Source organism: Oncorhynchus kisutch, linkage group LG15 (assembly GCF_002021735.2).
Source record: "Oncorhynchus kisutch isolate 150728-3 linkage group LG15, Okis_V2, whole genome shotgun sequence".
Lineage (NCBI taxonomy): Eukaryota > Metazoa > Chordata > Actinopteri > Salmoniformes > Salmonidae > Oncorhynchus > Oncorhynchus kisutch.
In genome coordinates, this window is record NC_034188.2 from 4,869,453 (window position 1) to 4,892,651 (window position 23,199).

A 23,199-nucleotide genomic window follows, 5' to 3' on the forward strand; every position below is an offset into this window, starting at 1 on the left:
GCTACGTAGGGAATAGGGTGCCATTTGGGTTGAAGCTGGGGATCTGGATACGATCTGGATAATTTCATTATTGGGAGACACCCCTGGAAGTGATTCTCTTCCCAAACCAACCCTGGAAGTGATTCTCTTCCCAAACCAACCCTGGAAGCGATTCTCTCACAAAAAGTAATGCAGATATTCCCTGTGTTTCCGTTTTAAATCAAAAGGTGTTTTGAAAGAACCCGTTTGTTAAGGAAGGCAACACTGTGGGAAGATGATACGCTATTGTTGCTGTAAAAATAGCCTGTCTAGGGCTAGGCTGTCCCAGATCCACAGGGACACAATGAGTTGTGTTCAACAGACCATTTTTCTTTTCTTGCTCTGTAGAGAACAACTAATCTACAATCTAGGAAAAGTATTGCCCAGGGAATTTGCATACCAGTTCCTCTCGCTCGCCTCTCCTGAAACGTATTGTAATGGCATTTTAATAAATATCCAGAGGAATAAATAGTCTCCCAAACGGATAAATGCGTTTCAGCTGAGAAAAAAAAAACTGAAACAAGCAGCAGGTTTGTCTTTTTTAGTTCGTATTACTTTTCACAAACACACACACACAGCCTTGTATAGTCCTTGCTTCATTGGAATGCCTTGTTCTGTTCCTGGTGTTATGGGTAAATAATACTATAGTGAGATGGTGTGTGTGTGTGTGTGTGTGACCCAAATGGCAGCCTATTCCCCTATTTTATAGTGCACTAATGTTGAGCAGGGCCCTTAGGGTAAATGGTGCACTACTGTTGAGCAGGGCCCTTGGGACTTTGGTTCAAATTAGTCAGCGTTATATGGAATAGGGTTGACATTAGGTACGTAGCCATGCGCTCTAAACCAAGTAATGCACAACCTGCTTCTTAACCTTAGTAAATTCCCACTTTTTTTTGTTGAGTGAAAGTGCATAGTTTATATGCTTGATCTAAAGAAGAGGGAGGGGGGGGGGTTAGACTGATGATAGTGTATGGACACTCGCTTCAAGGTAAGTGTCCCTAGTTTGAATAAATTGTTTCACTGGTGGACTTGATAATATACAAATGGAAGGTTGTAAATCGGATGGCAGATTGGTAATATTATATTAAAGTGCAACTTCGCCACTTAGCATTTTGTAAGGCCCTATAAAATCTGTGCTGCGGAGAACGCTTACGGAATCACGGAACCCAGACATTAAAACGGAATTCAAAACGATATTTGAAAAAGAATCTATTGACTATAGTAGGGAGTCTACGATCTATTTAATTCATTAGAACGCGCATTCATTTGCCCAAGTGAATCATGAGACATGAATAAAATGCTCCTGTGAGTATTTTCCTGCTAATTTATGAAACGGCACAGGAATCTCCGTCAGTCTGTGTGCTTATAGCCCAAATCACACGGAGAAACATCAATTCACAGACGCTGCGTAGTGCATTTCAACCTAATTAGCTCCCGAATACATAGTCAATTTATGTTCGCTATGTAGCCCGTGTTAATTATTGTTCCTGTTGACTTACCTTATATGTCCTACGGGAGCCACCGTACCTGCCTGCTCTAAACCGTTAACTCACGTACGTGAGGACAGTTGTAGCTAGTACACCCGAGCAGTTTGTGAAGAATTTAGCTAGTCTAGTTGGTTCTACAAAACAGTTCTCTCTTTGAAATGGGAGTTTGTGTATTTTCCCCAGTCGTAGGCTGTAAAGGGCAATATGCCTGTGATGATAAATCAACACAGGTAGGCACGATGTTTTCACAAATGGCAGCATTACTATCAACACTAAATAGCCACTTTAACAATTCCAGACGTAACAATGCATAAAACTGTTTTCTGGCAATTTATCTCATTTATTTTAGCAGTTTGCTTTACGTAGCCGTGAGAAAAACAGACTTGCGTTCTAATTGGACTTGCCCTTTTCTGTCATTCATTACGTAAATGAGTTATTTCCATTTTTTTTTAAATGTATATACATTTGAAAAATGTCTTGCCCTATAACGGCAACGCAAAAACAGGTCATTGTGTGTAGATTGAAGGGAAAACCATTTGAATCCATTTTGGAATAAGGCTGTAACGTAACAACATGTGGAACAAGTCAAGGGGTCTGAATACCTTTCCCAAGGCACTGTAGGTTCAAACAAGGTGCTTATGTCTGTGACGTCTTCGTTCTGATCTGACAATCGTGAATTTTAAGACTGTGTCCTAAATGTTATCTTATCCCCTTATATAGTGTACTACTTTTGACCAGGGCCTGTAAAGACAAGGGTGCCTATTGGGACGACACTTTTCTTCTCCCTCCAGATGGGTCCAGAGGCCAGATTGTGAAACAAAGGCATTTTATCCAAGCACCACATTAGCGGACTTCCTTAGAGGAAAAGCCCTTGGACAGTTAGTTAATAGGAATCAATAGCCTGCTGGAGATTCAAACGCTACTGCGGCTGCATTGATTTACCTTACAATTAGAACCTGATAGTATTGATTGGCTCTGGGATGGCCCCGGGGTACACAGTACAATGTTAGGGCGATGAACCTTTTTTTTTTTAGGTATCCAATTTCAGTCTTGCTGAAACTATACCGCTTTCACAAGTAAGAATGTATTATACAAGGTCATGGACGATTCAGACTAAAGGCTGTTAAAAGCGTGTGTTTTTAATGGTATTGGCTCACGTTTAGCAACTTTTGTTTTTCGTGACTAATTGCTAACTTCACAGAAGGTATGACTTTGGGCGTAGTTGTTTCTGGACACTAAGCTCGTTGGGGGACCTTCATCTCTACGTTTCCAGTTCCATCAGAGGCATGGTTCTGGAGGGTCTCAGTGAAGACTAGAAGAGATGGTTCTGGAGGGTCTCGCCGAAGACTAGACAATAAAAATTACATTGTCCCCCCCACATCAATCTACACACAATATCCATTATGACAAAGCAAAAACACACTTAGACACTGTGTATTCCAGACGTAACAATGCATATATATATATGTTCATTCTAGAGCCCTGTCCTCTTGTTCATTCTAGAGCCCTGTCCTCTTGTTCATTCTAGAGCCCTGTCCTCTTGTTCATTCTAGAGCCCTGTCCTCTTGTTCATTCTAGAGCCCTGTCCTCTTGTTCATTCTAGAGCCCTGTCCTCTTGTTCATTCTAGAGCCCTGTCCTCTTGTTCATTCTAGAGCCCTGTCCTCTTGTTCATTCTAGAGCCCTGTCCTCTTGTTCATTCTAGAGCCCTGTCCTCTTGTTCATTCTAGAGCCCTGTCCTCTTGTTCATTCTAGAGCCCTGTCCTCTTGTTCATTCTAGAGCCCTGTCCTCTTGTTCATTCTAGAGCCCTGTCCTCTTGTTCATTCTAGAGCCCTGTCCTCTTGTTCATTCTAGAGCCCTGTCCTCTTGTTCATTCTAGAGCCCTGTCCTCTTGTTCATTCTAGAGCCCTGTCCTCTTGTTCATTCTAGAGCCCTGTCCTCTTGTTCATTCTAGAGCCCTGTCCCCTGTCTTCTAACCCCGCTGTTCGATCTGCCTCTGTGGTTTTAACAGCTTGCCTCAGCCCTGTTGATGTTTCTCTGCTTCAAATGTCATCACAGTCATGAATCTCGGACACCAGTGTGGTTGTTAGCACATGGGGAAGGGTTCGCGCTCTCGCTCTTTCTGCTGTTTTAAATATATATATATTTTTTACCTATTTCCCTGCTGTGTTTTATTGGGACATCTACTGTTGTTGACTCTATAGGATTGTTTTGTAGATTGCGTATTGACGTGTAATGGTCTGTTCCTTGTTCGTTCCTACATCCACCCATGATTCCGTGTAGCCTTTATCCAAGACCCTGGTATTGTTGATGCCGACTTAAAAAAAAAATAGAAGCGTTAATTCTTGGTCTGCTGTGTTTTTTTGTTTTTTTTTTCCTTTCCAAGAGGGTACTAGCTGTAGCCCATTAGCTACAGTTCACGATCTCCACAACCACACAGGTTTACTATGTACCACTTAAATGTGTCTGTGGATTTTTTTCCCCCTCGAGATCTAGACCGAACACCCACGCCACATTAGTCTACACCATTACTCTACTAGAGCGTACACAGCTTCAGCCCCACCACACCGCCTACCTACAGCTGTGTCGGGCCTGATACATCCTGTCATATTAATGTAGCTAATATAGCACCCACTCAGGACTCAACAAACTTTTCATTAAATACTGCTGTCGTGGAGGTACAGGGGGACATTTTGATCTGCTTGAATGAAAGGGCTTATTCCTTTTTGTTATAATAGCATAATGGAGGATTGCAGCAATGCCCTGCTATATCAGTCTTGTGTTTAGTGTCTTTTCAGGGTCTTGATCTTTGAGGAGTCCTGCTTAAAGCCATCCCAATTTAAAAAAAAATCTCCCTCCTTTCCACCTCTACTTGGTTTCTTCTCTCACCAACAATGAAGTTGTAATTCAGACTCCTTTTTGCGCTTATTCCACATACTGAATACTTTGAGTGCACTGTATAGCAGGGTTCTTCTCTTAGTGTTGACTTCCTTCAGGAAATGACAGAGGCGGCCGTGGGGCCGAGGGAGAGGCGGCCGTGGGGCCGAGGGAGAGGCGGCCGTGGGGCCGAGGGAGAGGCGGCCGTGGGGCCGAGGGAGAGGATTTTTTTTTTCTGGTAAAATTAACTGGAAGGAAACAGAGCAGAAATGTCAACACAAATGGTATCATTTTCCACTTGGCCATGCATAGTGATATGATTGTCACCAGTGTATTTCAGGTGTAGGGCTATATGCAGGTGGGTTTCTCCCAGTGTAATTCAGGTGTAGGGCTATATGCAGGTGGGTTTCTCCCAGTGTAATTCAGGTGTAGGGCTATATGCAGGTGGGTTTCTCCCAGTGTAATTCAGGTGTAGGGCTATATGCAGGTGGGTTTCTCCCAGTGTAATTCAGGTGTAGGGCTATATGCAGGTGGGTTTCTCCCAGTGTAATTCAGGTGTAGGGCTATATGCAGGTGGGTTTCTCCCAGTGTAATTCAGGTGTAGGGCTATATGCAGGTGGGTTTCTCCCAGTGTAATTCAGGTGTAGGGCTATATGCAGGTGGGTTTCTCCCAGTGTAATTCAGGTGTAGGGCTATATGCAGGTGGGTTTCTCCCAGTGTAATTCAGGTGTAGGGCTATATGCAGGTGGGTTTCTCCCAGTGTAATTCAGGTGTAGGGCTATATGCAGGTGGGTTTCTCCCAGTGTAATTCAGGTGTAGGGCTATATGCAGGTGAGTTTCTCCCAGTGTAATTCAGGTGAACAGCAGGCTGATGTAGATTCACAGATCTCTAGAACCTCGTGATCATACAGACTTGTTATGGATCAGATATGCAGGAAGAGGATCAACCACATATGACATACCTCCTCCTCCTGACTCTACCACCTCCTCCTCCTGACTCTACCACCTCCTCCTCAGTAGTCTCTTCCAGCCTGTTCACTAGTGGCCTTCCCCCTGGCCTGATGAGCCTGCTGTCTGCTCCATTCCCCCAGTCTAGGCCAAATAGAGACAAATATTGCCAATTGTTTATTAACTGGGATGCAGCCGCCGAAGGTACGGAGTTGACACCTTATGACGGATCACTGTGTGAAAGATAAATGCTCCCCCTGCCAGACCTGGCACTCCCTCCTCTCCAGTCCCCCCACTCTCTCTCTCCTCTCACACTCTGAGGGAGGTCGGTAAATGGATGATGGACAACTACTTTGCTTTCTGTTTGGAGACACTCGCCTTTCAGGAGAATTGGCAAGTGTCCTTAATAGGAGCTGTGTTTTATGTTTTACAAAGACCACCAGCATGACTTCTCTACCTCAAACCTAACTGACGGTCTGTACTGGAGCTACGCTAGACAACAGCATGACTTCTCTACCTCAAACCTAACTGACGGTCTGTACTGGAGCTACGCTAGACAACAGCATGACTTCTCTACCTCACACCTAACTGCAGTCTGTACTGGAGCTACGCTAGACAACAGCATGACTTCTCTACCTCAAACCTAACTGACGGTCTGTACTGGAGCTACGCTAGACAACAGCATGACTTCTCTACCTCAAACCTAACTGACGGTCTGTACTGGAGCTACGCTAGACAACAGCATGACTTCTCTACCTCACACCTAACTGCAGTCTGTACTGGAGCTACGCTAGACAACAGCATGAATTCTCTACCTCAAACCTAACTGCAGTCTGTACTGGAGCTACGCTAGACAACAGCATGAATTCTCTACCTCAAACCTAACTGACGGTCTGTACTGGAGCTACGCAAAAAATTTATAGAAACGCAACATGCAAATATTTCAGTCAGTTTGAAATAAATAAATGAGTCCCTAATCTATGGATTTCACATGACATGGCCTACAGATATTATTATGTTGGGCACAGATACCTAAAAAAAAAAAAAAAAAGGTGGGGTCCTAGACCAGAACACCAGTCAATGTGACCATTTGCCTCATGCAGCGCGACACATCTCCTTCACTTGGATTTAATCAGGCTGTGGAATATTGTCCCACACCTCTTCAATGTCTGCAAAGTTGCTGGATATTGGCGGGAACTGGAACACTGTGTCGTACACGTTGATCCAGAGCATCCCAAACATGCTTCTGATCACATACTTTAGGTCCTGCGGTTAGCATGCCAATTGGACGCTCTAAAAAATGGAGACATCTGTGACATTGTTGTGTGACAAACTACACATTTTAGTTCGTTTTATATTGTCCCCCAGCACAAGGTGCACCTGTGTAATGATCATGCTGTTTAATCAGCTTCTTGATATGCCACACCTGGTCAGGTGGATGGATGATCTCGATTGGTAAAGTAGATGTAAACAAATGTGTGCATCATGTTTGATACATTTCTGTGCTCTTTTTATTTCAGCTCATTACATGTATTTTGATGTGGTGTAGATCGCCCTGGCGACGGTCTTAACAGCTGGGTAGAGACGTGTAGGCCCCGGGGTTGATGGCAATGCTGCTGCTCGTAGGCCTTATTACTGCCAAAGGCTCCAAATCACTACCTTCAGATAAATTCTCTCTGCTCTTCTCCAAACACGTCTGTTTGGAGGTTAGGTGGTTTTAATAGTGTTTTTTTTCTTCCTCAACCTGGAGCCCTGTGTAGCCTAGGGGTTGTGTGTGTGTGTGTGTGTGATGGTATTCTGCCAGTATTCCTCCATCATATTTCTTCTCAGTAAAATGGTCTGTTATTTGGAGTTTCCAACCTGGTTGATAGGGATGGAGCACATCCAGTGTGTTGTGAAGACGCTCCTACATCAGGGTCTGGCAGTGTGCCGGATATCCATTTTTTACTTATCTTTCTGATGGTTTCCTGTGTTAAAAAAAAAAAAAAAAAAATCTTGTGGATAAGACCATTTTTGGGTGTGTTTAGCTTCAGTTCAATAAAACATGATTATGGGAAAAAAAGATATCTCCTTCTTCCTCCTACCACAGAGCTGTGGAGCTATTCCAGCCGTCATTTCCCTTTTGTAGAGCGCTTTGATCAGCCAGAATGAGGAAGAGGACTACACTGGTGCTGGGCTAATGAAACAAACGATTCGGCTGCTCCTACTGCCGCCTTTTTTAATAGCAGATACCATACAGGGAGAAGTGGGGAAGAATTAGTGTCCTTCACCCTGTCCCCTAGCCAGTCTGCCCGCCTTTCTGCCTCAGGCCCCCACACTATCAGACTTAAAAACAACAGACTAGAAGTAACTTTCATCTCCCTCTTAACTGTGAACAAAGGAAGCAAATTAACATTCGGCAGTTAGTGGGAAGTGAGTAAAGCAATAAAGGTTTTGCTTTTCTGATATGGGAACATCTTAGATGAGCCCAGTCTCCGCCAATCCTGAGAGTGCCTTTTCTTCTTCAACAGTCCTCTCTAGTGACTGACACCTCACCCTTGCTGTTAATTGGAAAGATGCTCGCTGACAACCCAGAAATGGGGAAAAAAGTTTTCCAGATAAAGATCTGTCCTCACCCCTCTCTCTGAGCTGAATAATCCTCTCAGAAGCCTCTTCTAGTTAAATCCATCTCCAGCCAGAGGCTTTCTATATCTCCCCTGTTTCCATCTTGTCCAAATGGGACAACCCCTGACAGATGGGGCCAACACCAAATTAAAATGTGACCTTTTTAAATTTTTTTATTACTTCATAGCTTGGGTGGGTGAGGTCTGAAGAGGAGTGACTGACTAGCTTAAGTCCAGCAGTGCAGAGTGAAACAGGCGTCCTCCCTGCGCTTTATAGCTCCCCCAGCTACTAGTGGCTGCTGAGATGGGCTTGGAGGAGGAGGTGGTGGAGTCGGGAGGAGGTGGTGGTGGAGTCGAGAGGAGGTGGTGGTGGTGGTGGAGTCGGGAGGAGGTGGTGGTGGAGTCGGGAGGAGGTGGTGGTGGAGTCGGGAGGAGGTGGTGGTGGAGTCGGGAGGAGGTGGTGGTGGAGTCGGGAGGAGGTGGTGGTGGAGTCGGGAGGAGGTGGTGGTGGAGTCGGGAGGAGGTGGTGGTGGAGTCGGGAGGAGGTGGTGGTGGAGTCGGGAGTCGGTGGTGGTGGAGTCGGGAGGAGGTGGTGGTGGAGTCGGGAGGAGGTGGTGGTGGAGTCGGGAGGAGGTGGTGGTGGAGTCGGGAGGAGGTGGTGGTGGAGTCGGGAGGAGGTGGTGGTGGAGTCGGGAGGAGGTGGTGGTGGAGTCGGGAGGAGGTGGTGGTGGAGTCGGGAGGAGGTGGTGGTGGAGTCGGGAGGAGGTGGTGGAGTCGGGAGGAGGTGGTGGAGTCGGGAGGAGGTGGTGGAGGAGTCGGGAGGAGGTGGTGGAGGAGTCGGGAGGAGGTGGTGGAGGAGTCGGGAGGAGGTGGTGGTGGGAGGAGGAGGAGGTGGTGGTGGAGTCGGGAGGAGGTGGTGGTGGTGGTGGAGTCGGGAGGTGGTGGTGGTGGAGTCGGGAGGAGGAGGTGGTGGTGGTGGGAGGAGGAGGAGGTGGTGGTGGAGTCGGGAGGAGGAGGTGGTGGTGGTGGGAGGAGGAGGAGGTGGTGGTGGAGTCGGGAGGAGGAGGTGGTGGTGGTGGTGGTGGTGGTGGAGTCGGGAGGAGGAGGTGGTGGTGGTGGTGGAGTCGGGAGGAGGAGGAGGTGGTGGTGGAGTCGGGAGGAGGTGGTGGTGGTGGTGGAGTCGGGAGGAGGAGGAGGTGGTGGTGGAGTCGGGAGGAGGTGGTGGTGGTGGTGGAGTCGGGAGGAGGAGGAGGTGGTGGTGGAGTCGGGAGGAGGAGGTGGTGGTGGTGGAGTCGGGAGGAGGTGGTGGAGTCGGGAGGAGGAGGTGGTGGTGGTGGAGTCGGGAGGAGGTGGTGGTGGTGGAGTCGGGAGGAGGAGGAGGTGGTGGAGTCGGGGGGGGGGGGGGGGGTGGAATCACAGTTGGTCTGAGAAACACCACTTCAACCATAAATCATTGTCATATCCAACCCCAGTCCTTTCCTCCTCCTCCTCAGAGAAAAGGCCCATAGGCAGTACCTCTGATACTTTAGACCTCTGCTGACCACAGCAACTGCTAGAACCAACCAATCATTTATCCACTTTCTCTCGCTCTAGTCTTTCTACTACTCAGTACTAGGCATACAGGTGCAATATATACACACACACACACACACACACACACACACACACACAATGTACTGTTAGTTTAAAACTGTCCAGGAGTGCTCATGACTCACTACTGTGGGAGTAGTGCCATGTTTCCTTCCGCTAGGCTGACTCTCTCCCCTGCCTGACTCCATCCTCCAGCCGAAGAAACGGGATTACATTACTCAGTTACTTTTATCCTTGTCTGGCATGAAGGGTATATGTGGTTCATTAGCCATGGAGATTGGTCACCTTGGTTGCTGTTGTGTGTTCACTGCACATGCCTACAGTGTTAGCTAGCTAAGTCTGACTTTACCCTGTTTTGTAGGTTAGCTGGCTCAGTCTGACTTTACCCTGTTTTGTAGGTTAGCTGGCTCAGTCTGACTTTACCCTGTTTTGTAGGTTAGCTGGCTCAGTCTGACTTTACCCTGTTTTGTAGGTTAGCTGGCTCAGTCTGACTTTACCCTGTTTTGTAGGTTAATGTTGTCCCTAATGTTGTCCCGAACTGCTTTGCTTTATCTTGGCCAGGTCGCAATTGTAAATGAGAACTTGTTCTCAACTTGCCTACCTGGTTAAATAAAGGTAAAATAAAAAAATAAAAAAATAAATAATGAGACCAGTTCCCTATATAGGGCCCTGCTTTAGACCGGAGCACTATGGCCCTGGTAAAGTAATACATTATAAAGGGATTGAGAATAGGGTGGCATTTGGGACAGAACTTTAGTTACCATCTTTACAGCAGTGTTTGGCTGTGTCATGCTGTCTCACCAAGCCCCTGTACTCCTGCATTCACCAACGATAACAGCTACACAACAGCCAGTGCACTTAGTAGCATCATAACAGAACAGGGACGCTGTGCACAGAGCACGGAAGCCGGAAGCCAGCCACACCGATCTGTCGGAGGAAACACAGTGCACCTGGCGACCTTTGTTAGCGCGCACTGCGCCCGGCCTGCCGCAGGAGTCGCTGGTGCGCGATGAGACAACGATATCCCTACCGGCCAACCCCTCCCTAACCCGGACGACGCTAGGCCAATTGTGCCTCGCCCCACGGACCTCCCGGTCGCAGCCGGTTACGACAGAGCCTGAGCGCGAACCCAGAGTCTCTGGTGGCACAGCTGGCACTGCAGTACAGCGCCCTTAACCACTGCGCCACCCGGGAGGCCCGGCGTGCCTTTTCTGTATGTTGCTATGTGCATTATAACAAAGTTAACCAGCACATTGAGATAAAACGAGATGGAGACAGCAGATATGAGGAAACAGACTTAGCCTAATTTTCTAAGAAAATTGAGGAGAGCGCAAACCCCAACTTCATTTAGATCTATAATCAATAACCTAACTGTTGAATGTGCCTAACTTTTATGAGCCATATATATCTACAGAAAGAACACAGATCCTCAATCTGTTGCATGTTTGTTTAATAGTGAGCACCTCACTTAACGGCATTATGTCGGATAAAGCACTTTCACAGATTCGGCTGTTTGTTTATCTTTGCAATGCTGTAATAAAGGCTATACTTTATAATTTATTTAGTGTTTACACTGTTCCAAACAGGCGCAACAATGATATTGTAATCCAACAACACCTGTTTGTCACACATAGTATGCACACAGCTCTCACTCCTATACCCTCATTTTTCTTGACCTCATTGTTGTTATGATCATCATGTCCCGTCTATTTGATGTCAATGTAAATAGCCATTGGGATTAATTGTTAAGCAGTCGTATGTCTTGGGGGGTAGAAGCTGTTAAGGAGCCTTTTGGTCTTAGACTTGGCGTTCCGGTACTGCTTGCCGTGTCGTAGCAAAGAAAAATTTGACTTTGGTGACTGGAGTCTCAGGCAATTTTATGGGCTTCCTCTGACACCGCCTAATTATATAGGTCCTGGATGGCAGGAGGCTTGGCCCCAGTGATGTACTGGGCCGTACACAGTACCCTCTGTAGCAACTTATGGTCAGATGCCAAGCAGTTACCATACCAGTCAGGATGCTCTCGGAGGTGCAGCTGTAGAACTTTTTGAGGATCTGAGGACACATGCCAACTCTTTTCAGTCTCCTGTGGGGGGGGGGGAGGTTTTGTCGTGCCCTCTTCATGAATGTCTTTGTGTTTGGACCATGGTAGTTCGTTGGTGATGTGGACACCAAGGAACTTAACTCTCTACCCGCTCCACTACAGCCCCGTCGATGTTAATCGGGGCCTGTTCAGCCCTCCTTTTCCTGTAGTCCACGATCAACTCCTTTGTCCTGCTCACATTGAGGGAGAGGTTGATGTCCTGGCACCACACTGCCAGCTCTCATTGTTGTCAGTGATCAGGTCTACCACTGTTGTGTCGTCAGCAAACTTAAGGATGGTGTTGCTGTTATTTTTGGCCACGCAGTTGTGGGTGAAAAGGGAGTTCAGGAGGGGACTAAGTACACACCCCTGAGGGGCTCCAGTGTTGAGGATCAGCATGGCAGATGTGTTGTTGCCTACCCTTACCACCTGGGGGCGGCCCGTCAGGAAGTCCAGGATCCAGTTTCAGAGTGAGCTGTTTAGTCCCAGGGTCCTTAGCTTAGTCATGAGTTTCGTGGGCACTATGGTGTTGGAACGCTGAGCTGTAGTCACTGAACAGCATTCTCACATAAGTGTTCCTTTTGTCCAGGTGGGAAAGGGCAGTGTGGAGTGTGATTGAGATTGTCATCTGTGGATCTGTTGAGGCGGTATGCGAATTGGAGTGAGTCTAGAGTGTCCGGGAGGATGCTGTTGATGTGAGCCATGACCAACCTTTCAAAGCACTTCATGGCTACAGATGTGAGTGCTACGGGGCGGTAATAATTTAGGCCGTTTACCTTTGCTTTCTTGGGCACAGGCACTATGGTGGTCTGCTTTAAACATGTAGGTATTACAGACTCAGTCAGGGAGAGGTTGAAAATGTCAGTGAAGACACTTGCCAGTTGGTCCGTGCATGCTTTGAGTACACTTCCTGGTAATCCGTCTGGTCCTGCGGCTTTGTGAATGTCGACCTGTTTAAATGTCTTGTTCACATCGGCTACCGAGAGCGTTATCACAGTCATCCAGAACAGCTGGTGCTAAAGCGTTTTAGTTTAAATAACAAATGGATTTTTGAATAATTAGCCTAAACAATAAATAATTACATTCACAAATGCATTCAACTATTTTTAGTCTGCTGTAAAAAAAAAAAAGGATTCATATATATTAGATTTATTTATTTATTTTTTTAGTTAGAATAGAAATCTGGTCCCGTTTTTAGTTTTTTACACTGTTGGAAATGTTCAGAAATAACATTTGTAATCTACCTTCAACTGTTTGGCACACACAATACGCACACAATGCTTGCTCCTATACTCTCCCTTTTATCTGGATTTCCAGTAGCTTCCACAATGAAGTCAAATGTCTTCCACACATCAGCCTTGAACCCACCCTGATTTAACCAGGAAATATTTGCCTGTTTAGATTATTATTATTATTTTTTCACGTCCTCCGCATCCATTTTGTTATTACTGTGTTGGGAGTTTGTTAGAACCTAGTTGTTGTTGTTGTGATTATGATGGGCTATAGGTCCGACAACATGCATGCCATGTTTACATGCAAGGGTTGAGTGAATAATGTTTTTCCTAAACAAATTAGGAATTTCGGGTTAGAACTTTTCAGTCAGAAATTAGTTAGAAATTAAATTACAAAAGTGATGGAGCTTCAGCAATCAACACTGTGCTGTGGTACCTTTTTTGTTTGCTGCAGTCGGTAGGGAGGAGAGCGAGATGACTTGCTGCCATTTTACGTTTTTAAATGTGACCATAGGGCTCTTAAATCATTTGTGTCTTTAATTTATTTAATCAAACCAAACAAGGGAAATAAAGATACATGATTGGAGGATTCTGTTGGACTAGATCACCATGCTGTGATATGATTGGAGGATTCTGTTGGACTAGATCACCATGCTGTGATATGATTGGAGGATTCTGTTGGACTAGATCACCATGCTGTGATATGATTGGAGGATTCTGTTGGACTAGATCACCATGCTGTGATATGATTGGAGGATTCTGTTTTACTAGATCACCATGCTGTGATATGATTGGGGGATTCTGTTGGACTAGATCACCATGCTGTGATATGATTAGGGGATTCTGTTGGACTAGATCACCATGCTGTGATATGATTGGGGGATTCTGTTGGACTAGATCACCATGCTGTGATATGATTTGAGGATTCTGTCGGACTAGATCACCATGCTGTGATATGATTGGGGGATTCTGTTGGACTAGATCACCATGCTGTGATATGATTGGAGGATTCTGTTGGACTAGATCACCATGCTGTGATATGATTGGGGGATTCTGTTGGACTAGATCACCATGCTGTGATATGATTGGAGGATTCTGTTGGACTAGATCACCATGCTGTGATATGATTGGAGGATTCTGTTGGACTAGATCACCATGCTGTGATATGATTGGGGGATTCTGTTGGACTAGATCACCATGCTGTGATATGATTGGAGGATTCTGTTGGACTAGATCACCATGCTGTGATATGATTGGAGGATTCTGTTGGACTAGATGAAGATGCTGTGATATGATTGGAGAGTTCTGATGGACTAGGTCACCATGCTGTGATATGATTGGAGGATTCTGTTGGACTAGGTCACCATGCTGTGATATGATTGGAGGATTCTGTTGGACTAGATCACCATGCTGTGATATGATTGGAGAGTTCTGTTGGACTAGATCACCATGCCGTGATGTGATTGGAGAGTTCTGTTGTACTAGATCACCATGCTGTGATATGATTGGAGAGTTCTGTTGGGCTAGATCACCATGCTGTGATATGATTGGAGAGTTCTGTTGGACTAGATCACCATGCTGTGATGTGATTGGAGGATTCTGTTGGACTAGATCACCATGCCAACTCTTGGTTGGAGTTGGAAACTGTACGGATGGTTTAAGAATCACCAAGACCGACTGTTTGAAAAGGGACAATGGCATAATAAGCATCACTTTAATTAAAACCAGTTCTCATGGGTGCCGGGAAATCAGACCAAACAATTTCATTGTAACCATTTTATTTAAAAAATATATGTTTTAAGAAAAAAAAAATTCAGTTTTGCCACGTCTTACCCACTTTACAGATATTAAATTGTACATTTTACAATACAGAAGGGAAGGGAAGAGAAAAGCATTCATTTGGCTCAGGGGTAGGTGGAGTGGGGGTAGGGCTTCAGAGTATGGCAAGATGACAACCATAAACAACTAACTTGACAGAGCCAGAATGTGAAAATGGAGGCATATTTCTACAATTGTGTTTTAATTTCAATAATTTTTTAAAACCAGCTGTTATCTTTAACCGTGAGATGTCAATTGTTTGGAAACGCCTCCCCCCCAAAAAAAATAACGTACTATTCACTCTCTCCTGTCCCTCTTATCCATTCTTGGGCCGTAAATTTAGAAATAAGGCTTCTGTTTTTATCTGGATGTCATGACTGAAGTCAGCTGGGACTGGTTTCTTGGAACATGCAAGACGTTTTTGAATGGATAACGACACAGTTCTTACCCTTGATGAAAAAAATAAAATCTAAATGAGTTTTTTTTTTGATACATCAAAATGGAAATACATGACATGGCTTTTAGTTCGGGAAAACTACAATGGAACAACAATTTGAATAAGGACTTCAAAAACCGTTTGAGTTGTGTGACTGACTGAAACAGTCCGCTGCAATGTGGATGGATGTTTTGAACAACTGTTGCCTCCTGCTTGGCTCTGCTGGTAAGATCTAGTTCCGGCTTGGCTCTGTTCTGCTGGTAAGATCTAGTTCCGGCTCGGCTCTGTTCTGCTGGTAAGATCTAGTTCCGGCTCGGCTCTGCTGGTAAGATCTAGTTCCGGCTTGGCTCTGTTCTGCTGGTAAGATCTAGTTCCGGCTCGGCTCTGCTGGTAAGATCTAGTTCCGGCTCGGCTCTGTTCTGCTGGTAAGATCTAGTTCCGGCTTGGCTCTGTTCTGCTGGTAAGATCTAGTTCCGGCTTGGCTCTGTTCTGCTGGTAAGATCTAGTTCCGGCTTGGCTCTGTTCTGCTGGTAAGATCTAGTTCCGGCTTGGCTCTGTTCTGCTGGTAAGATCTAGTTCCGGCTTGGCTCTGCTGGTAAGATCTAGTTCCGGCTCGGCTCTGTTATGCTGGTAAGATCTAGGTCCTGCCCGGCTCGGCTCTGCTGGTAAGCTCTAGTTCCTGCTCGGCTGGAAAGATCTAGTTCCTGTCTGGCTCTGACTGCGTCCCAAATGGCACCCTATTCCCTTAAGTCAACATTGTCCAAAATAGTGAACTATTAAGGGTATATGGTACGACTCTCCTCTCCCCGCCATTAGATTTGTCTTGTAGAGCACTGGAATAATGTTTATGATCTGATTTTAATTCAACCAATAAGAACTTAAGCCTATTTTCTCCAGTTCTCTTTCCTGGATGTTGTCAGCGTGTTTAGGACTCCTAGTGAGACCACGTCATTGTTGACAGTGTATAGGACTGCATCCCAAATGGTACACTTTACTTTATAGTCCACTACTTATGAAAAAGCATTTGGTTAGCTTTGCCCCTGTTAGCTGTGGGCCCGTTAGCTGTGGCCCCCGTTAGCTGTGGGCCCATTAGCTGTGGGCCCGTTAGCTTTGCCCCTGTTTGCTGTGGCCCCTGTTAGCTGTGGGCCCGTTAGCTTTGGCCCCGTTAGCTGTGGCCCCCGTTAGCTGTGGCCCCCGTTAGCTGTGGCCCCCGTTAGCTGTGAGCCCGTTAGCTGTGTTGCCCCGTTAGCTGTGGCCCCGTTAGCTGTGTTGCCCCGTTAGCTGTGGCCCCGTTAGCTGTGGGCCCGGCCTGTTTCATCAGTTGACACTTCATAACGCCCTCTAGGAACCATCCTTCCTCACCTCCCAGTCACTTAAATCATGAATCTCTCAATCTATTCTGAAACAGTTCCAGTCTTTGTAGAAGGACAACTTCAAAATGCTCCTGTCTTCTAATAGGAGTTGACCAGAACTCTGAGCCTGTGGCAATTCCTAAACTGTCATATTTAACTTTGGCTCACTCCCCCTCTCTTGCTTTCATTTTCATTGATTAAAAATATATATTTTGGGTTGATTTTAGTTTTTGTAGGAGGGGAGCAGTAATTGGTTTTGATGCCACATTGCCAAGGTGATGTTTACCTCTCCTCTTCCTATGTTGTCCCAAGGTGATGTTTACCTCTCCTCTCCCTATGTTGTCCCAAGGTGATGTTTACCTCTCCTCTCCCTATGTTGTCCCAAGGTGATGTTTACCTCTCCTCTCCCTATGTTGGCCCTGTCCCAAGGTGATGATTACCTCTCCTCTTCCCATGTTGTCCCAAGGTGATGTTTACCTCTCACTATGTTGTCCCTGTCCCAAGGTGATGTTTACCTCTCCCTATGTTGTCCCTGTCCCAAGGTGATGTTTACCTCTCCCTATGTTGTCCCAAGGTGATGTTTACCTCTCCCTATGTTGTCCCAAGGTGATGTTTACCTCTCCCTATGTTGTCCCAAGGTGATGTTTACCTCTCCCTATGTTGTCCCAAGGTGATGTTTACCTCTCCCTATGTTGTCCCAAGGTGATGTTTACCTCTCCCTATGTTGTCCCAAGGTGATGTTTACCTCTCCCTATGTTGTCCCAAGGTGATGTTTACCTCTCCCTATGTTGTCCCAAGGTGATGTTTACCTCTCCCTATGTTGTCCCAAGGTGATGTTTACCTCTCCCTATGTTGTCCCAAGGTGATGTTTACCTCTCCCTATGTTGTCCCAAGGTGATGTTTACCTCTCCCTATGTTGTCCCAAGGTGATGTTTACCTCTCCCTATGTTGTCCCAAGGTGATGTTTACCTCTCCCTATGTTGTCCCAAGGTGATGTTTACCTCTCCCTATGTTGTCCCAAGGTGATGTTTACCTCTCCCTATGTTGTCCCAAGGTGATGTTTACCTCTCCCTATGTTGTCCCAAGGTGATGTTTACCTCTCCCTATGTTGTCCCAAGGTGATGTTTACCTCTCCCTATGTTGTCCCAAGGTGATGTTTACCTCTCCCTATGTTGTCCCAAGGTGATGTTTACCTCTCCCTATGTTGTCCCAAGGTGATGTTTACCTCTCCCTATGTTGTCCCAAGGTGATGTTTACCTCTCCCCATGTTGTCCCAAGGTGATGTCTACCTCTCCCCATGTTGTCCCAAGGTGATGTCTACCTCTCCCCATGTTGTCCCAAGGTGATGTCTACCTCTCCCCATGTTGTCCCAAGGTGATGTCTACCTCTACTCTCCCCATGTTGTCCCAGCCCCAAGGTGATGTCACAGTTTGTCCCAAATGACACTCTCTCCTATATAGTGCACTACGTTTAACCACAACCCTTATGACACTGGTCTAAACTGGTGCACCGTGTACTGGGTAACCCCATAGAATTACATGACCTGTCCTGCAGATCTTAACCCCATAGAATATCATGACCTGTCCTGTTGATCTTAGCCCCATATAATTACATGACCTGTCCTTTTGGTCTTAGCCCCATAGAATATCATGACCTGTAGATCTTAACCCCATAGAAGAACCTCACCTGTAGATCTTAACCCCATAGAAGAACCTGACCTGTAGATCTTAACCCCATAGAATATCATGACCTGTCCTGTAGATCTTAAACCCATAGAATATCATGACCTGTCCTGTAGATCTTAGCCCCATAGAATTACATGACCTGTCCTGTTGGTCTTGGCCCCATAGAATATCATGACCTGTCCTGTTGGTCTTAGCCCCATAGAATATCATGACCTGTAGATCTTAGCCCCATAGAATAACATGACCTGTCCTGTTGATCTTAGCCCCATAGAATATCATGACCTGTCCTGTTGGTCTTAGCCCCATAGAATATCATGACCTATAGATCTTAGCCCCATAGAATATCATGACCTGTCCTGTGGATCTTAGCCCCATAGAATATCATGACCTATAGATTTTAACCCCATAGAATATCATGACCTGTCCTGTGGATCTTAGCCCCATAGAATATCATGACCTATAGATCTTAGCCCCATAGAATATCATGTCCTGTAGATCTTAACCCCATAGAATATCATGACCTGTCCTGTTGGTCTTAGCCCCATAGAATATCATGACCTATAGATCTTAGCCCCATAGAATATCATGTCCTGTAGATCTTAACCCCATAGAATATCATGACCTGTCCTATTGGTCTTAGCCCCATAGAATATCATGACCTATAGATCTTAACCCCATAGAATATCATGACCTGTCCTGTTGGTCTTAGCCCCATAGAATATCATGACCTGTCCTGTTGATCTTAGCCCCATATAATATCATGACCTATAGATCTTAGCCCCATAGAATATCATGACCTGTAGATCTTAGCCCCATAGAATAACATGACCTGACCTGTAGATCTTGGCCCCATAGAATATCATGACCTGTCCTGTAGATCTTAACCCCATAGAATATCATGACCTGTCCTGTAGATCTTAACCCCATAGAATATCATGACCTGTCCTGTAGATCTTGGCCCCATAGAATATCATGACCTGTCCTGTAGATCTTGGCCCCATAGAATATCATGACCTGTCCTGTAGATCTTAACCCCATAGAATATCATGACCTGTCCTGTAGATCTTAACCCCATAGAATATCATGACCTGTCCTGTAGATCTTAACCCCATAGAATATCATGACCTGTCCTGTAGATCTTGGCCCCATAGAATATCATGACCTGTCCTGTGGATCTTAGCCCCATAGAATATCATTAACCGCTCAGAAGGATTCCCTTAGATAAGCCAAGGCATAAACCCCCAAATATCCCTCCTCCCCTCAACTCTCTTCCTTCTCTCTCCCTCCTTGTGCCCTCTCTCTCCCTACCCCCTACCTTGTAAAAGGAGCACAAAAAGAGCTGCAGATGGAGGGGGAGGGAGAGGAGCTGCAGTGGCGGCTGCTTTAGTCTGATGCTAATGCACATCCTCTCTGTGCTGCATACCAATGTGTCCTAAACCTGCCTCTCAGCCTCCTCCTGCCTGAGCCCCAGCCTCAGCCGCCCTCCTCTCCCCTCTGTTTGCTTATCACAGGAGCTACATTCGCTCTCATGGGAGATTCTCTAGAGTTTAACATAAAGCCGTGCGGGGTAATTATCTAGTCAACCCCCCCCCCCCCTCTTCTTTCTGCCTGTTTTTCTTCCTCTTCTTTCTGCCTGTATTTCCTCCCTCTCTCATCCTTTCTTTCCAAAGAAGGGAAATGTCAGCCTGGCTTGACAATCTCTCACAAGAGCAGGATTCGTGATATGGAGTTAAATGTCCTTGCTGGCTGTGTTGAGGGAAGGATGTTCTTACCAACTGTTTGAATGGCCGTCTGACTGGCAGCCGTGGCCATCTAAATCTCTGCTGGATCGCTGGTGTGGGCGACAGAATATTAATTATAATTTTTTTGCCTTTCCTTAATTGGTTCAATGTTGACGCTGTCCGAGCTGATTAGAGTCTGAAGCTGCGACGTAAGTCTGGCTAGCTGGGAGTTCTAATGCCACTGGGTCTCCTCCCTGAGACAAATGTCTTTTTTTTTCAGGATGAGAGACACTGTGCAGAGCAGAACATATTTTTTTCCATTGTTCACTATTACGGTCTCTGTACGAGCTAGATATCTGCTACTACCTCTCCAGAAACTTATTATGTGTGTGTGTGTGGGGGTGTATATTGCATCAGTGAAAACGGCAGTAGACCAGAAGGTTCTGCTGCGGCTATCGATACTGTCTGCGGGCCGTCATACTGATCTCTTTTTTTAATACTGTCGTGCGACCGCTGATGGTGAATGTTTTACATGTAAATTGTCTGATACATCTCCACTACAAGTTCCATCTCGGGCTGTAGACGGTTTGACTAAACAGGTACTGCAGGCAAATTGGACATTAACCTTTTCACGGACAGTGCTAAGCTTTTAGCTTCTAATGGGAGGCAATGGCCTTTTATTGAATCAAATTAAATCCTGAAACAAGAAGGCTATCGTGGGTGTTCACTGACCAGAATAGAAAGGTCCTGTTTGGGGACAGAGAGGGACAGAGAGGGACAGAGAGGAAATGCACATTTTTGAAATATAAATAGAAGTCAAGTAATGTTTATCAGATTAGATTTTCTGTTGGAGATTTAATTCAGATTGTGGCATAAATAAAACATTTATTCAATATTCATAGTAATTTACAAAAAATAAAATAAACGTAACAAATGTGAAAAAAAAGAAGCTTTTAATTTTATAACCAAAACCCCATTTGAATCACTTCTGTACCAACACGTGATTGTGGTAGTAACATACTGTGGCTACCGTGCATCTTTAAAACCTGTCATTATAATCCACGGTCCTTTCCGCCACTGATTCCCCTTGATAATGATATCATGATATAGACCACCACCTATTTGTATCTGTGTCTTGATAATGATATCATGATATAGACCACCATCTATTTGTATCTGTGTCATGATAATGATATCATGATATAGACCACCATCTATTTGTATCTGTGTCATGATAATGATATCATGATATAGACCACCATCTATTTGTATCTGTGTCATGATAATGATATCATGATATAGACCACCATCTATTTGTATCTGTGTCTTGATAATGATATCATGATATAGACCACCATCTATTTGTATCTGTGTCTTGATAATGATATCATGATATAGACCACCGTCTATTTGTATCTGTGTCGTGATAATGATATCATGATATAGACTACCGTCTATTTGTATCTGTGTCGTGATAATGATATCATGATATAGACTACCGTCTATTTGTATCTGTCGTGATAATGATATCATGATATAGACCACCATCTATTTGTATCTGTGCCGTCTCTTAGTAAGAGGATCAGTCTACAGATGTTTTGGCAAAAAATAATAATAATAATTATCCGTGCTGCGGAAAGTGACTAATAACAATGTGGTGATAAATCACGACCATTTTCCTTTTTTTAGACTGATTGCCCACAGCTTGATATGAACATTCATATAAAAATAAATGGTGACTATATCTACTACATCCTCATCAGTCTCGTCACTGTTCATTTCCACCAGTCATCAACTCTCCCACTCAATACATTAATCTCATTGATTTCTCAAAGCTAGTAGAAATTATGTTTTTTTTTTTGTAAACTGGGGGGGGAGAGGCAAAAAAATAAAACCCTGTATTTAGAATGGTAAACAGTCCATATGCTGCTGCTGCGTGGGGAATACATAGTTTACACTTCACACTCTTTGTAAGGCAGCTGTTGACACTTGCACTGCCCGTAGCCGTTGATGATAACCAGCGCTCCCTCCTCGTGGCTGGGCTCGTACTCGTTATAGGGTACCTGCGTGGCCAGGTCCGCCATTTGCTGCCGCTGCTGGGTCCTCATCTGGCGGCGGTTCTGCATGGCCGAGCACTGGCGTATCCTGCGCATGGTAGGAGGGCAGCACTTCCGTGAGATGAACACAACGAAAATGATGAGGAAGAATGTAAACAGAAGGACCATCGTTCCAATGATCACCCTCTGGGTTAGGACTGTGTTGTCCGTCTCCGAGAAGTCCTCCGTGACTCCCAGCTCTCCGCCCTCCACTGTCGTGGCGGAGGTTGCCAAGGCGGTTGCCAGGGCGGTGCGCGGCGTGGTGGTCGTTGTCATTATGGTCGTAAAGTGCCCAAAATCTACATAGAAGTCCTGCGTGGGTGTCTGCTGCATTATTCCAAACAGCGAGCTGGTGACCTCCACAGTTGTGCCTGTCGACGTGTCCGTGGCCATCGACAATGTGTTTGTGGTCAAGACGACCGGTGGCGGCGCCGTAAAATTTGGGCAAAGTTGGAATCCATAAACGGCATCCAGTATCTCCTCGCCCTGGGCGTACTCGGGTGTGTGACACAGGATGGAGTGTTCCCACCTCCCCTTGAAGGTGCTAAGCCAAGTGGCCAGGGAGCAGATCCCTTTGGTACATTCCCAAAGGTTGCTGGACAGCCCCACGGTACCTAGAGACCGCCACATATCCAAGACCAGAGGGTCCAGGCTGCCTAGCTTGTTGTTATCCAATAGGAGGATCTTCAAGTTGGGCAGCGTCTCGAACACGTCCGGGGTCAGCACCCGGATCTCGTTCCCCGTTAGGTCCATCTTCTCCAGCGTGGTCCAGGTCCACTCCATGTTGCAGGTCAGGTTGAAGATCTTGTTCCACTGTAGATAAAGGAACTGCAGAGCCACCAGGCGCGGGAAATGAGCCAGGTTGATCTTAGTCAGCTGGTTGTGTTCCAAGTGGAGTTCTCGGAGTTTAATGAGGCCAGCGAAGCCGTTCCGGGCCAGGCTTCGCAGCCGGTTGTTTGACAGACCCAGGTACTCAAGGCTGCGGCAGTCCCAGAAGGCCCGGACGGGGGTGGTGCGCAGCGAGTTGGAGCGCAGGTGGAGGATCTGCAGCTTGCGGAGGCCATGGAACAGCTCAGGCTCCAGCGCAGTCATCAAATTGAAGGACAGATCTAAGATCTGTAGGTTGATGAGGTGGATGAAGGTTGTGTTTGGCAGCGTTGTGATCCGGTTGGAGCTCAGGTTGAGGTCTTTGAGTTTGTAGAGCCCCTGGAATGCGTCCTCCTGCACCGTGGTGATCTGGTTGTGGTCCAGGTG

At 45.9% G+C, this 23,199-nt stretch overlaps 2 protein-coding genes across 4 annotated transcripts in view; one reads left to right on the top strand and one right to left on the bottom strand.

The window, feature by feature from the left end:
• ctnna1 (catenin (cadherin-associated protein), alpha 1) overlaps nt 1–23,199 on the top strand; it is a 227,594-nt gene that overhangs the window by 100,995 nt on the left and 103,400 nt on the right. The window lies entirely within an intron of this gene.
• Nucleotides 20,685–23,199, bottom strand: part of lrrtm2 (leucine rich repeat transmembrane neuronal 2) — a 4,792-nt gene continuing 2,277 nt past the window's right edge. Inside the window, exon 2 of the mRNA XM_020472408.2 lies at nt 20,685–23,199. This exon is cut by the window's right edge and continues 275 nt beyond it. Within this exon, the coding sequence (XP_020327997.2) occupies nt 21,802–23,199 (1,398 nt within the window). The 3' untranslated portion in view covers nt 20,685–21,801.